The sequence below is a fragment of the Octopus bimaculoides genome, chromosome 1 (assembly GCF_001194135.2).
Source record: "Octopus bimaculoides isolate UCB-OBI-ISO-001 chromosome 1, ASM119413v2, whole genome shotgun sequence".
Classification (NCBI taxonomy): domain Eukaryota; kingdom Metazoa; phylum Mollusca; class Cephalopoda; order Octopoda; family Octopodidae; genus Octopus; species Octopus bimaculoides.
Genome location: NC_068981.1, coordinates 65714941 through 65730273, shown reverse-complemented (window position 1 = coordinate 65730273; position 15333 = coordinate 65714941). Strand labels below are relative to the sequence as shown.

General features: G+C 37.3%; 1 protein-coding gene across 1 annotated transcript in view; it reads left to right on the top strand.

The window, feature by feature from the left end:
• Nucleotides 1-15333, top strand: part of LOC106870727 (dynein beta chain, ciliary) — a 109770-nt gene that overhangs the window by 30547 nt on the left and 63890 nt on the right. Inside the window, exons 14-25 of the mRNA XM_052967251.1 lie at nucleotides 527-771; nucleotides 1682-2014; nucleotides 2535-2789; nucleotides 3646-3815; nucleotides 6056-6278; nucleotides 7066-7269; nucleotides 8964-9365; nucleotides 10345-10590; nucleotides 11619-11843; nucleotides 12117-12335; nucleotides 12706-12858; nucleotides 14567-14800. Of these exons, the coding sequence (XP_052823211.1) occupies nucleotides 527-771; nucleotides 1682-2014; nucleotides 2535-2789; nucleotides 3646-3815; nucleotides 6056-6278; nucleotides 7066-7269; nucleotides 8964-9365; nucleotides 10345-10590; nucleotides 11619-11843; nucleotides 12117-12335; nucleotides 12706-12858; nucleotides 14567-14800 (2909 nt within the window). The remainder of the gene's footprint in view (nucleotides 1-526; nucleotides 772-1681; nucleotides 2015-2534; nucleotides 2790-3645; nucleotides 3816-6055; nucleotides 6279-7065; nucleotides 7270-8963; nucleotides 9366-10344; nucleotides 10591-11618; nucleotides 11844-12116; nucleotides 12336-12705; nucleotides 12859-14566; nucleotides 14801-15333) is intronic.

Here is a 15333-nt window from a genome sequence, read left to right as displayed (position 1 = left end):
ACTGAAACAAGGAAAAGATAAAAGACAAAATGTTTTTAAGATACTCATGCATTAGCATGACTTTCCTAAAACATATTTTTATTTATATTATATATTATATTATTCCTCCTGGCTTCCCAGACCCTGGTCGAACCGTCCAACCCATGCTAGTATGGAAAACGGACGTTAAACGATGATGATGATGATGATGGTTATATTTAATTATATTATATTATGTTATATCATATACTATATTATATCATATTATATGATGATGATGATACAATATTATATTTTTAAAGATCAGCAGCATACCACTTTCTCTCTCTTCCCCACTCTTAAAAAAGCAAGAATTGAACTTGGGTTCTGGATTATACCTTATTCTAAGACATTTTGTCTGACCCTCCACTGTCTCAGCTGTGTGATAAATAAAACAATGGTTGACTGATTCACATTGTTAACTGGAAGATATTTTCCTGTTCACAGCCAATAAGATTTGGAAATTGGATAATTTTTACCTATTCTATTCATTTATTTGTACCAATAGGTATTTGGGAATACATCGAAGAAACTAAAAACATGGTTTATGATCTGGAATCTCGATTGCACAACTCTAAGGATAATGTTCAAAAGATTGAACAACTGATGGCAACATGGAGCAAGACACCGCTATTTGAACGCAAAGAAGATAAGTTTGGGTCATTATTAAATTTGGACGATCGAGGAGAACGATTGAGAAAACGGTACAAAGAGATTGAAGATGCAGGTGATCAGATTCATAAATTGTTACAGGTAAAAATAAAAATCATAATTTTTTTTCATCTTCATTTAATGCCCACTTTCTCATGCTTGCGTAGGTTGGACAGAATTTATTGAGGCAGATTTTCTATGGCCAGATGCCCTTCTCATCACCAGCCTCCCCCTATTTTCAAGCAGGTTAGTATTTCCCCATGGCCAGACATGATTTTTTTCATAGAAGACAAGGGTGTGTTTGTGTGTGTGTGTGTGTGTGTGTGTACACACACATACACACACAGACACAACTCAAAAGGCCTTGGTTGGCCAGGGTAAATTAACATCATCATCATGTTCCAGTGACTCAGTTTTGGCATTGCTTTTAGGGCTTGATACTCTTCCTGATGCTAAGCACTTTACAAAGTGTACTGGGTGCTTTCTTCCATAATATCAACATTAGTGAGACTGTGACTGGCCCTCGTGCCGGTGGCACGTAAAAGCACCCACTACACTCTCGGAGTGGTTGGCGTTAGGAAGGGCATCCAGCTGTAGAAACTCTGCCAGATCAGATTGGAGCCTGGTACAGCCTTCTGGCTTGCCAGTCCTCAGTCAAATCGTCCAACCCATGCTAGCATGGAAAGCGGACGTTAAACGATGATGATGATGATGAAAGAGCCTCCTTGACTAAGTGGGAATATAGTTGAGAGGGTGGTTGCCTTATGGTATATGTTGAGAGATTAAAGTATGATAGAATAGACAGAAACAGGTTTGTTGTTGTAGAGGAGATTTGTGACCATCCTGCATGGGTGGGAATAATTGGGATGGAAGTGGAAAGATGGTGGTGATGGGGTATCAAAGTGTACCCACAAGACACAAGGTGAATGGAGAGAGTGTGGGGACTGAAGATTGGGTAAGATAGGGGATAAAGATATACTGAATTTTGAAAAAGCTTCTGTATTTTTTTCAGGAAAATGTTGACTACTTTAAAGCAGATCCCAATTCAGAAGTTTGGAAAGCTTACGTTGACTATGTTGATGACATAGTTGTGGATGGATTCTTTAGAACCGTTGATACCAGCCTGACATTTTTACTAGAAAACACTGAATCAAACTCAACTCATGAACCATTATTTCAAGCACAATTAGAATTGTGTAAACCTGACATGGTATTTTCTCCATCTTTGGATTATGGAACTGCTGATGGTTTCTATGATTTGGTTGATGGTGTGGTTGGCAGCATCTACAAACAAGCTACTCTAATTCTTCGCTTGGCAAAACACAGTGACCAAGTAAATTACCAGGTTGCGTATCGTGTTTTATATTCCGTTTAACTAACTAATTTATTGGTCAGAACTTACTAACAAAATAATTTTTTAATAACCCTTCTAACAAAATGCAATTTTTATTATACAGTGTCTATGTATTTCAATTACTTTTGAAAATAATCAAGAAATTGTGTGATTTAGTGAAAAACATGCTCCAGTGTCTGCTTTACTATAGTTTTTAAAACTGAATGCTCTTAACACCAATCACTTTACACTATGTACTGGTTGTTTCTCCCCATCAGTTGCCAACTGAAAGTTGTAATGATTTCATAACCTTCCTACAGCATCACTTTCTTTAGCAGTGTTGAGCAGTATTGGTGATACAAGAGAATGTCTGGAATTTTTGATTCATCACAATTATCCATGCAACCACCGCACAAACATGGTGCATATAAGATGGAGTCTCAGATATTTGTGTTTGTATGTATAGTAGTGTCACTGTCTCAGATATATGAACAATATTCCAGTGTGCTTTTATGTATTTATTTATTTGTAGCCTGATTTAGAAGAAATGGATGAACTCAATGATAAACGAAATGAATTAATGGAACGTGTACAAAATGTCATGAACAAAGCATGTGAATATCGCAATTCCTTTGACACATACGCATATCTATGGGTTGATGACCGAAATGAATTTATGCGTCAGTTTCTTCTATATAATCATGTCTTGACCACAGAAGAGATAGAGGCGCATGCTGAAGATGGAGTGCCTGAATGCCCTCCAACATTAGAGCAGTTTAAAGAACAGGTAAAGAGAAAATCATCATCATCATCATTATCATCATCATCGTTTAATGTCTGCTGTCCATGCTGATATGGATTGGATGGTTTGACATGGAGCTGGCTAGCAGGGAGCTGTCCAGATTCCAACTGTCTGTTGTGGCATGGTTTCTACAGCTGGATGCCCTTCCTAATGCCGACCACTTAACAGAGTGTGCTGAGTGCTTTTTTACACTTTGTTTTGATATAAATATCTGATAAGTACTTAGTAGGGTTGCAACTTGTCAGAATCTGTAGACCAGTGGGCAAAATGTCTTGCAGCATTTTCTATGTGTGGAACAAATCTTGAAAGGAAATTTTGTTGTTGTTGGCACTCCGTCGCTTACGATGTCGAGGGTTCCAGTTGATCCGATCAACGGAACAGTATGCCCATGAAATTAACGTGCAAGTGGCTGAGCACTCCACAGACACGTGTACTCTTAACGTAGTTCTCGGGGAGATTCAGCGTGACACAGTGTGACAAGGCTGACCCTTTGAATTACAAGCACAACAGAAACAGGAAGTAAGAATGAAAGAAAGTTGTAGTGAAAGAGTACAGCAGGGTTCACCACCATCCCCTGCCGGAGCCTCGTGGAGCTTTAGGTGTTTTCGCTCTCAATAAACACTCACAACGCCCGGTCTGGAAATCGAAACCGCGATCCTATGACCGCGAGTCCGCTGCCCTAACCACTGGGCCATTGCGCCTCCACTCTATTATAATAATATAATACAAATAAACTAAAATGGAAATTTCGAGAAGATGAATTTTTTTAAAAAGAAAATTGAAAAATAAAAATGTAATCTTTGTTATGACTTATTTTCATCTTTCAATCATTTCCAAACAGATTGATACCTATGAGAAGATCTATGATGTGGCAGAAACAATTCAGAAAACTTCAGTTTTTGAATCATGGTTTCGTGTTGATGCCAGTCCATTCAAACAAGCTTTGTTAAACATTATTAAGAGATGGAGCTACATGTTTAAACAACACTTAATTGATCATGTGACTAATAGGTAAATATATCAGATCATTTTATTAATAATGGTTGTTGCTGTTATTGTGGTTAGTGTCTGGGCCTCTGTGAGCTTTAAGTGTCTATGTTGTGTTTGTACATCTTTTGAGCTTTGTGTGTTTAATGCTCTATGTTTGTGCATCTTTTATCTTTCTTTAAGTATGTCTTCTACATGTGCTGTAAATCTTATGGAAGAGTTAGTAATTTCTATAATTTTTATCCTTTGTGTGTATGTGTGAGAGAGAGAGAGAGACGTTATTCTTTAGGCCCAGGTTGGATGTGACCCAGAAAATCTAGGTTCAAAGGTATTCTAGCAGTGACAATCCTGTCTCTTTTTCATGGATTCAATGTTTATAGTGTGCTACACTGTATTGTAACGTGATGTGTTATGTTGCTGTTGTTGTTGTTGTTTAACTCCAGATCATCCCTTGAATCAGCAGACCTGTCACCAACATTTCCATCAGGACCATCCCATCTTTTCTTCAGACAGTGTATCTTGGACTACTTTGTCAAATGTGTTCCTTTTTTGTAAATCATACAGTGATTTAAGGGGGATTTGGTTAACAACATTTCCAACAGATTGAGGGACTACATAGAAGCTCCTTAATTACCTGAAAGGGATCTAGTTCTTATTGTTGTTGCTTAATCCCGAGTCAGTTCTAATTGCTCTGAGGGATGAGTGACCAGAAGAAAGAGGAAGTGATGTCATTAAGGGATCGGAGTGGAGAGGAAATGACATCACATCACAAAGCAGCAGGTTCAAAACAGCGTCTTTCTTATGGGTCTCTGGTGAGCAATGGGTGTGTGTTGGGAGCAATGGTAGGGTAGTAGTACTTTCTGGCCAGAGGCTAGGTAGAGCTCATGTATGGATACAACGGTGAGGTCTTGCTGGTTCCCCATGACTCTTGGAGGGATTGTCACCAATTGCAACGTGTGGTAAGAACAACCTTTATTATTTGTGCCTTACAACAAACAAGCTATTTCAGCACATCATTAACAGTTGTGAAGATATATGTCCGAGTTAATTTTTTTTCAAATATTTTTCTCCTTGTTTTTGTGCTCTTGCCTTTCTGACAGCCAGCATGCATGATGGCCACAAAAATCAGAATCAGCAGCAACGTATTGAGACTGTTTGCTGGGGAAGGTGATGTGGTGGCCTGAATACAAAATGTGAGACTTCTGGTGAAGCTGCAGGGTATTGAAGATGTGGCTAGTCTTATGCTGCTGCACTTAGAAGGTAGTGTGCTAAATCTCTACAAAGAAACGAAGAAAGTGGATCAGGTGAAAGTGGAGAAAATTGAAGAGCATACATGGGAGTGGTGTTTAAAGCCTACAGCAAGATCAGGAGAATAAGATGGACAGGCAAGCTGGTCAATGATTATGTGAGCAAGATCAGGAGGTTGGTGGGATTAGCAGGGTTTACCAGTGCAGTGATGGAGCAGATGGTGAAGCTGGTTTTTGTGACCAAATCATATTTTTGTGACCCAATCATATTTCAGTGCATCTGCAGCAGATGCCAGACATCAAACGATGTCAGTAGGAGAAATGGTGGATAAGATGTGAGTGTTAATGCGAAACAACAACAGCATAGTCCTATGTTCAAAAGCATTTCAGCTATGACTGTACCATCATGTTATCAGTGAGATCCAGTATTGACACTCTTCAACAAAGACATTTTCCACTGAGAGAACAAACACTTTTCAACCCAACATTCTTTGTCCATTTACATCATATATTCATATCAGTACAGTCATATATTCTTTATACATTAGTTGTTTTTCATGTTTAACCACTCTCTCATCTCCCTTGAACTCTTTAACATCCAATGTTTAACATCCAATGGATCACAATTACCTCAATAACCTCAATAGTTACCAACTATTACAGCTATTATCTTCCATTTCTCTCTCTCTTTGTGCTCCCGCCTTTCTCACCTTCTGTCGTTTTTTCTCTCTTCTTTCACTGTTGGCAAAGCATTCAGGTTATTGTGCTTTGCTTAGAGTTTGACTGTAGTAGTAATGTTTGAGCCTATAACCATACGAACAGTAGTTCCAGTAACTTAACTTCTCCATGACTATTTCTTATTTGACTAAAAAGAATTAATAGAAACAAATTCATGAAAATTATATTTTTACTTCAAAGTGGATTTGAATTTTCTCTCACTCTACTAGATATTTCTTTCTTATGAAAAGCATGTAGTAGGACATTTTTTTCACCTTAATATTTTCATTTCGTCCTCAGTTTGGCAGACTTGTCTGAATTCATCAAATCAGCTAATGAAGGACTGACCAAGACTGTTGAAGAAGGTGATTACAATGGACTTGTAACTATCATGGGGAACCTTGGTGCTGTGCGTGAAAGGTTAGCTGCTACAGATGAGATGTTTGAACCTCTGAAGCAAACAATTGAGTTACTGAAGATATATAACCAAGAAATGCCAGAGGAGGTTCACATTCAGTTAGAGGTGAGTAATTACTTGGAAGAAAATGGGGATGACCAACATGATTATGACTGGACCACCAGCCAATGATAAAGTGTTTCATATCCTGTCACCAGTGTTATATTATGCCCTTAGCTATGACTCTCATTTCTGCATTACTGGGCCTCCAGTACGCTGCTATAAGCCGTAATGAAGGTGCATGACCTAGTGGTTAGAGTGTTGAACTAACAATTGTGAGATCATGGTTTCAATTCCTGGACTAGCTAGTGCATTGTTTTTGAGCAAAACACTTCATCTCACATTGCGCTATGGTCATTTCCACACCTGAGATATGGTACACTGCGATATGATTCAGTCAACATCAATTTGATGGAGGGATTGAGCTAATATGCAGCACATACATTTGATCACTATAAACCAATCATTTGCGCTGGTTGTTTGGCAAGAAATTGCAGAACCATCTTTCTTGGACTACAAGAAACTACCATCATAAGTCATAATAACATTGTTGCTGTTAGCTCATCTTTGTTGTTTAATCCCAAGTTGGCTCTGGCCCTGATCAAGTAGATTTATGATCTCACATGCAGTTTGGTAATGACTGTCCCATTTTCTTTCAGGTAAACTGAGACTACATTACCCAGTGTGTCAATTTCTTTAAGATTACAGACTATTATTTGAAGCAGATTTCACTACTATTTCTAGCAGGTTGAATAACCATGTAGAAGCTCTTTCATTGACTCAAACTTCTCTTTGTTGTTTTTATTGATAATTTTTTCTGTCTTTATTTATTTTAATTTTGTTTGCTAAACAGGAATTACCTGAAAGATGGAATAATACAAAGAAAATAGCAATCACAGTCAAACAACAGGTGGCACCACTTCAAGCAGCTGAAGTTAACAATATACGCAGAAAAACAGCAGCATTTGATGTAAAACAACACAAATTCCGTGAAGCTTTTCATCAGATATCTCCATTTTTCTACACTTGTCAGAATGCATATGAACATTTAGACAAGGTGAGGTATTACTTAATAATACTAATGATATCATACAGAAATTTGGTTGGGACAGAGTATAATTGATTATATTGACTCCACTACTAGAAGGGACAAAATTGACCACAGTACAAACATAAAGTAGGAATGTGACTAAATACTATAAGGCATCATTGTTATTTTAATGTCCATTTTTCCATCTGTATGGGTTGGATGAATCTATTGAGGAAAATTTTCTACAGTCAGATGCTCTTCCTATTGCCAACATTTACCTATTTCCAAGCAAGATAATACTTCTTCATAGTCAGATGTGTTTTTGCAGAATATTGGAAATGAATGACATTCATTGACAACAACCACATGATGTCAAGACAAGGATACACATGCATACACACACACACACACACACACACACACACACACACACACACTCTCTCTCTCTCTCTCTTTTACACACACATACACAGTGAGCTTCTTTCAGTTTCCATTTACCAAATCTAGTCATAAGACTTAGGTTGGCCTGGGTCTAGAGTTGAAGATGCTTGCACAAAGTGATCAAACCTGAAACTATGTGGTTGGGAAGCAGACGACAATGACGACGACGAATAAAGAAGATTTTAGAGTGATTTACTCGTTATCATCATCATCATCAAATTCCCTTCACTGGTGCAGCCAGTCGTTGGGGTGCCACGTTAGATGCTTTTGCAGTCAGTCATTGCCATTGGTCTCTGTTCTGTTATGCGTTACAGGGTTGCTTTGTTGAGACCTGTCCAGTCCTTAATGTTGTCAGACCAGGATTTTCTATCTGCTCCTCTTTCACTCTCCTTCAACTATGTCCTGAAGAATAGTTTTAGACCGGGAGTTGTTGTGGGATATGTGACCATATCAAGCAATCTTTCAAAGACCCACTGAAATGCCATAATAGTCTTACAGTCAAGACATTGGTTTCTTAGAGAGGCAAAAGACAGGACATTGGTGAAGATCATATCAAGGATCTATCTCAATATAAAACAATAATACTCATTCGACATAGATGTCTTTTACCATAGCTAATGCAAAACAGTGCTTATAAATGCCATTGGGTGCACCAGGTTCTAGTATGAGTGCGAAGCAGGCTGAGTGATGGGGCACTTTGACCTAATCTAGCTGGTAGGTTCTTACCCACATGTAGATGGATTACTCTATCTGTTCATCATCTTTTTAAAGTTACATATTTTTTTTTATTAGTGTGTATTTTTACTTAATAATCTGTTTAATTGATGTGTTTCGGTTACATCAAATTTTCAACATGTCCCTATGTATATTATATGACTTTATACTTTCTGTTTTTATGTAACATTGTTTCTATCCATCCCCACTTGTAATTCCTATCTTTATGTCTCTTTGTATGCATGGTTGGGTCCCAGTGACATGCAAAGAAAGCACCACTATTTGTATTGACTGGCTGAATTGTTAGAGCAACAAACAGAATGCCTTGTGGTATTTAATCTGACACTTAACATTCTGAGTTCAAATCCTGTCAAGATCAGTTTTGCTTTTCATCCTTCTAGGATTGATAAAATAAAGTACCAGTCAAGTACTATGGTTGACTTACTTGTTTTAATCCCACCCCAACCATCCAAAATTGTGTTCTTGTACTTACATTAAAAATCATTAATAATCTTATTATTAGTTTTCTTGTTTTTTTTTCTTTTTTCAAACTTGTCATTAAAAAGTATCATGAAGAGATTCACAAAATGGAGATGGAGATGACTAACCTGCAAGCATCAGCCAGCCTGTTTGAAGTTAGCATCCCTGATTTCAAGCAGTTGAAACAATGCCGCAAAGAGTTATGTTTGCTGAAGCACCTCTGGGACTATATAACAGTAATTCAAAGCAGCATCGACAACTGGAAGACGACGCTATGGTTGGACATTGATGTTGACCAAATGGACATTGACTGCAAACTGTTTTCCAAAGACATCCGCCAGCTAGATAAAGAGATGCGAGCATGGGATGTTTATAGCGGAGCAGAAAGCACAGTTAAAAACATGCTCACGTCTCTTCGTGCTGTCGGAGAACTGCAGAACAAAGCCATACGCGATCGCCACTGGCAGCAACTGATGCAGGCCACAAATGTAAGGACTTGTTTTGTTTAATCAACAATAACTACTACTGCTACTGCTTCTTTTTCTTCTTCTTCTTCTAATTCTTCTTCTCTTCCTCCTCCTCCCCTTCTTCTTCTAAACTACCACACCAATGCAACCATGACCTCCTCCACAACCAGTTAACTAAGATCATTAATTTGGGATTGTCACCTTTTTTCCCAGTGATATTTACTGACATTTTGAGCAAGCTCCTTTGCAATGAAAAAATTAATCCTTTTCACACTGGAGAAAGGCTTTATTCAAAATATCAGTACTCATATCTCCTCATGGCTTACAAACATATCCACAAATAAGCAGATCTTCCATATATTCCCGTTCGTGTGTGTGTGTGTGTTTGTGTGTGTGTGTGTGTGTGTGTGTGTGTGTGTGTGTGTGTGTGTGTGTGTGTGTGCATGTGTGCGTGCGTACCTGCGTGAGAGAAAGTATGTGTGTGTGTGTGTGTGTGTGTTTAAGTGCAGTGCATCTAGTACTACATTATCCAATGTGTCCTTTCTTTTTGAAGACAGTAAGGTGTGATGTGAGAGTAATTGGGAAGTAATTTCTTGCTAGTTGAGCAATCGCACCGAAGCTTCCTTATTGAATGAACAACATTATTGATGGATTATGTTGGGAGTTCTCAACCATTTTTTATCTGTAATTGAAAGATACATAGTGTTATACTTATTCTGAAGATTTCTTTAAAGATGTAAGTGTACCAGTAGTATAGATAGATGGAGATTAATGGGGTGGTCTGCCTCGGTGGTATTTTTATGTGAACAGCACTTTTGAGTGTGCTATATAAGCCTATATAGGAAGCAGAGGCAGCAAATTCAAGGGCTGCCCACAGAAGTGCATGTGGAAAACTCAATTAACATAATGAACTACTAAAATACTTATCACTGAAACTGGTATGAGATTGAAGTACTTCTACCTTTTAACTTATTGTCTTAACTCTCAATTCTTTTACCAGGTACGTTTTGTAATGGATGATACTTGCACTTTAGCTGACCTTTTACTGTTGAACTTACACAATTATGAGGAAGAAGCTAAAACCATTGTGGACAAAGCAGTGAAGGAAATGAGCATGGAGAAAGTTTTAGGAGACCTGGATGAAACTTGGGGTGCTATGGAATTTGACCATGACAAACATGCTTCTACTAATACTACACTACTGCGTGCCAGTGAAGAACTAATTGAAACTTTAGAAGAAAATCAAGTAAGTTTTTTTTTAAGTACTTAGAATAATTTCGATTCTGTTGTTTTAATTTTTATTGATTTTGTTTAAAATGATGTGTACTTCTCACCTCTCTCAAATTGAGAATTAGAGTGCAATTCATTCAACCAATCCAAGTATTTGACCAATATTTATGCCATGCTATCAACCCTCAGAAGGACGAAAGACCAAGTCAACTGCCAACAAAATTAAGGCTGTCACTCAGGCATAATAATAAGTAACGGGCGTAGATTATGCAGATGATCGTGTTCTCTTCACAGAGAACATGCCATAGTTACTTCCCTTCTACATGACCTCGTAAAAGTAACACAAGATAATGGTCTGTATATTAGTGCTTCTATGAAGACGTCTGCTCCAATCAGGAGGGCTCAGTAAGCATGATCAAGTAAAACCTTCTGGAATATATTAATTCCTTTGTATAATTAAGAAGCAACGTCACATCCACAGAAAATGATATAAAAATTTGTCTTGTAAAAGCATGGGTTACTCTTGATAGCCTCAGTATCTTCTGGAAGTTCTCTTAACAGAAGCTCCTTCCAATCAGTTCTATTGTATGGATCTGCTACATGGACATTCACTAAACACCTAGAGACAAGACTTAATGGAGCTTACACCTACATGTTATAATCTCTTCCAAATGTCTTACGGAAAACCTTCTGGGTCAAACCAGACCCACACACTACACTGATCATCTTCATCTGCATGCACTTAATCCATATAGGAATGCCTTGCAGTATTTCTTCTGGCTCTTTACATTCTGAGTTTAAATCCTGCTACAGCCAGCTTTGTCTTTCATCTGTCCAGGGATGATAAGATACAGTACCAGTCTAGTACTGGGGTCACTGTCATCTAGTGACCCTTTCTCCTCAAAACTGCTTGACTTGGGCCTAAACTAGAAACAACTATTATGAATGATATGAATATGTTAAATATGAATGTACACATCTTATTTTAATCATTGCTACTTAATTAATTGTTTTATCAATTTATCATTGCATTGAAATTTACAGGTTCAGTTGCAGAATATGTTAACATCAAAATTCATTGATTACTTCCGAAGTGAGGTCACTTCTTGGCAAATGAAATTGTCTACTGCTGACCAGGTGATCAGTATTTGGATGGAAGTGCAACGCACTTGGTCTCATCTTGAAAGTATCTTCATTGGGTCAGAAGATATTAGAAAACAACTGCCAAAAGACTCTGAGAGATTTGATAACATCGATTCTGATTTTAAGGTATAAACGCTATATTTACTTTATCTTTTCTTATTTGAAATCTTCATGTGAAAGCTTTTCTATCTGTATGAGCTGGACACTAGGTTTCAAAAGCATGATATAATCAATTACTTCTATGAGAGCTGCATGGCCAAAAGACCTTTTGAAGAAGAGAATATGGATCTGTGGCTTTACCCATGGTTATTAAATAAAGGTTCCTTGTTCAAATCTTGCCTGTTACTATTTAGCCCTTGTTAAATTGGTTTTCTTGTTTTATATCTTTTTATTATTTAGCAAATTGTTTCTGAAGTTGAAGTCACAAAGAATGTAATTCAAGCAACAAGTTGTCCCAATTTATATGAACGCTTGGAGAAAATCCAGTCAGAACTGGTGAAGTGTGAGAAGGCTTTGGCAGAATACTTAGAAACAAAGAGATTGGCTTTTCCTCGCTTCTATTTTGTCTCTCCTGTTGATCTATTAGACATTTTGTCTAATGGAAACAACCCAACAGCCGTACGTACACCTTGGATTCTACACATTTTTAGTTTTTTAAATTAGTTATCACAATAGAAGAAGACAGTGCTCCATGATCATTACAAAAAATAATTTTTAAAAAATTAATGGAAAAGGAAGAAGTAAAAATGAAAGAAATTCACTGAAACCCTTTCTAGTACAGGCACAAGGCCTGAAATTTGATAGTTAATTACATCAACCCTAGTACTTGACTGATTTAATTGGCTATACATCCACTTCCCTCTGAATGTATGGCATTATGACTATGTCAAAATTAAATTATACATTTAACCATACTTTATATTATACCATCTCTGAAACATTATTTTAAAGACATTTTACCTTACATATTTCTCTGTAATTTATATAGGTTTGTACTCATCTTACCAAACTGTTTGATAGTTTGGCCAAACTTGAATTTGAGAAAGATTCTGATGGAAATGACACTAAAATAGCTACAGGAATGTACAGCAAAGATGGAGAATATGTGGCTCTTGACCATAAATGCGACTGCTCTGGACAGGTAATGTAGGATTATTAGACCAGTTGTGTGTGTGATTCTTTTCTTTTTTTTTAGATTTAATATTTATGCATTTTTATTCAATTTGGAGGTTCACTGTGCTGCATCAGTATAAAGTTTAAAGGACTGGACAAAGATTAAATTGTCAGTTATTAACTTATCTATTGTTAAAGTGTATGGCTTAGTGGTTAGGGTGTTGTACTTATGATTGTAAGATTATGGTTTCAATTCTTAGACCTGGTGATGCATTGTGTTCTTGAGCAAAACACCTTATTTCACATTGCTCAGGTCACACAGCTGGCAAAAATGAGTAATCCAGTACCAACCACCTTGCATCCCATGCAAGGGGGAGTACATATATCGCAGAATCCAGGAAACTGACCTTATGAACTTATGGTTCAAGAAGTACCCTTCATCCTTTTTTGAACTTATCTATCATATTCTAGTATGAAATATTAATTACAAATGAACTGTAAAAAGTAACTGAGTATTTAAAGTATTCATACAATATATATAAGAGATCCAGCTAAACAGGTATAGTTAACATCTACTTGGTCAAAAAAATGTGGGCTGACAATGGAAGGTATTTATGGCAGACGAAAATCAAAGAAGATGTGAAATTTATAATGAGGCCAGATCTCAGAATATTGGATGTCACATATGAGATGACATTGAATCAAGTGGAATAGCCAAAAATAGAAAAATCATATGATTAAAGGGATTTTATCCATAAGATTAATTGGTTTTCAGTTGAATTCCACTGCACAGCACTTTGTTCAAGTGTCTTCCAGTTGATTAGTGTGATGAATGCACAAGGCAGCCACTGGTAGAGGGGAGTAGGGTAAATAATACATGCTGAAGGTATGTCATATTTAAGGAAGAAAACAGCCAGTTTGGCTACAGCATAGGGTGGTCAAAAGCCATGCTATGCAATTGGCAACTTTTACATATCCTCATGATTTAGTCTGATCCTTAGATCAACCAAAGTCTTGTTGAAATTTGGTTGACAGAACATATGAGTAAGCCCTTCTGAAGAACCCTTCCTGATTTTGGCTGTAAACTTAATCCACCTCCAGGCCTTAAGGAGCCTTTACTTAAGTTCACTCCCTAGCAAGATTCAGACCTGAGATCTGGTCTAAATGTAATTTTTTTATTCCATTAGTCTCAGACTAAATCATAAACGAATATAAAAAAAGAAAGAGAAAAAAAGCAAGATCTTAAGCAATGATATTGATGATGATGATGTTGAATTATAGCCCAAATAGTTAGTCTTTTCAACTATTAGTCTCAATTTTTCTGTTTCTGTTTTCTACACTTCATTTTGATTTGTATACTTTCCATTAAACTTCAGGTACTTTGATAGTAAACACACACACACACAGATGCACATGTATTCCTGTTGTTTTTATCTACCAAATTCACTCACAAGTCATGAGTTGGCTCAGAGCTATATAATAGAAAACACACAAGATATCATAAACAAACAACTCTGCTAGCTATCTTACCTACTTTATTCAGATTAAAGCCATTGCTAAATAATACTAGCATTATTCCTGGCAGTGCAGCCTATTATTTACTTTTAACAACATATCAATCTTGGAAACAGATTTTTTTTTTCCTGTTGAAAAAAAAACACTTCAGTTGAGATTTGTTAACTAATTTAAATAAAATCTGATTGAATATTGAACTTTTCTTTCTTCTTGTTTAACAGGTAGAAGTCTGGTTGAACAGTGTCTTAGACACTATGAGAAGCACCATTCGATATCAGATGACAGAAGCTGTGGTAGGATATGAAGAGAAAGCTCGTGACTTGTGGCTATTTGATTATTGTGCTCAAGTTGCTTTGTGTGGAACACAAATTTGGTGGACAACTGATGTTAATATGGCTTTTGGTCGTCTAGAAGAAGGCTATGAAAATGCAATGAAAGATTATAATAAAAAGCAGGTGAGGAAATTTTGAAATTGAGAGTAATCTTCTATTTTTTCATCTTTTACATCTACCAAGTCCACTTACAAGGCTTTGGTCAGCCTGAGGCCAAGGTGCCATGCAGTGGGACTGAACCTGGAACCTTTTGGATGGAAAGCAAGCTTCTTACCACACAGCTATGCCTGTGCCTAATATAATGTAGAATGTTATTAGCTAAAACGTTATTAGTATAGTCTTTTTGTTGTATTGGTACTCATTCATTTATTTGTATACCTCAAAAGGAAAGAAGAGGCAAAACCAACTGCATGGACATGTGGTGAGAATGGAGGAGGATAGCTGCGTGAAAAAGTGCCACACCCTAACAGTTGAGGGAACCCGTGGAAGAGGTAGGCCCAGGAAGACCTGGGCTGAGGTGGTGAGGCAAGACCTTCGTACATTGGGCCTCACCGAGGCGATGACTACGGACCGAGACCTTTGGAAATGGGCTGTGCGTGAGAAGACCCGGCAAGCCAAGTAAGATCGTTGCCAGTGCCCCTGGACTGGTTCTTGTG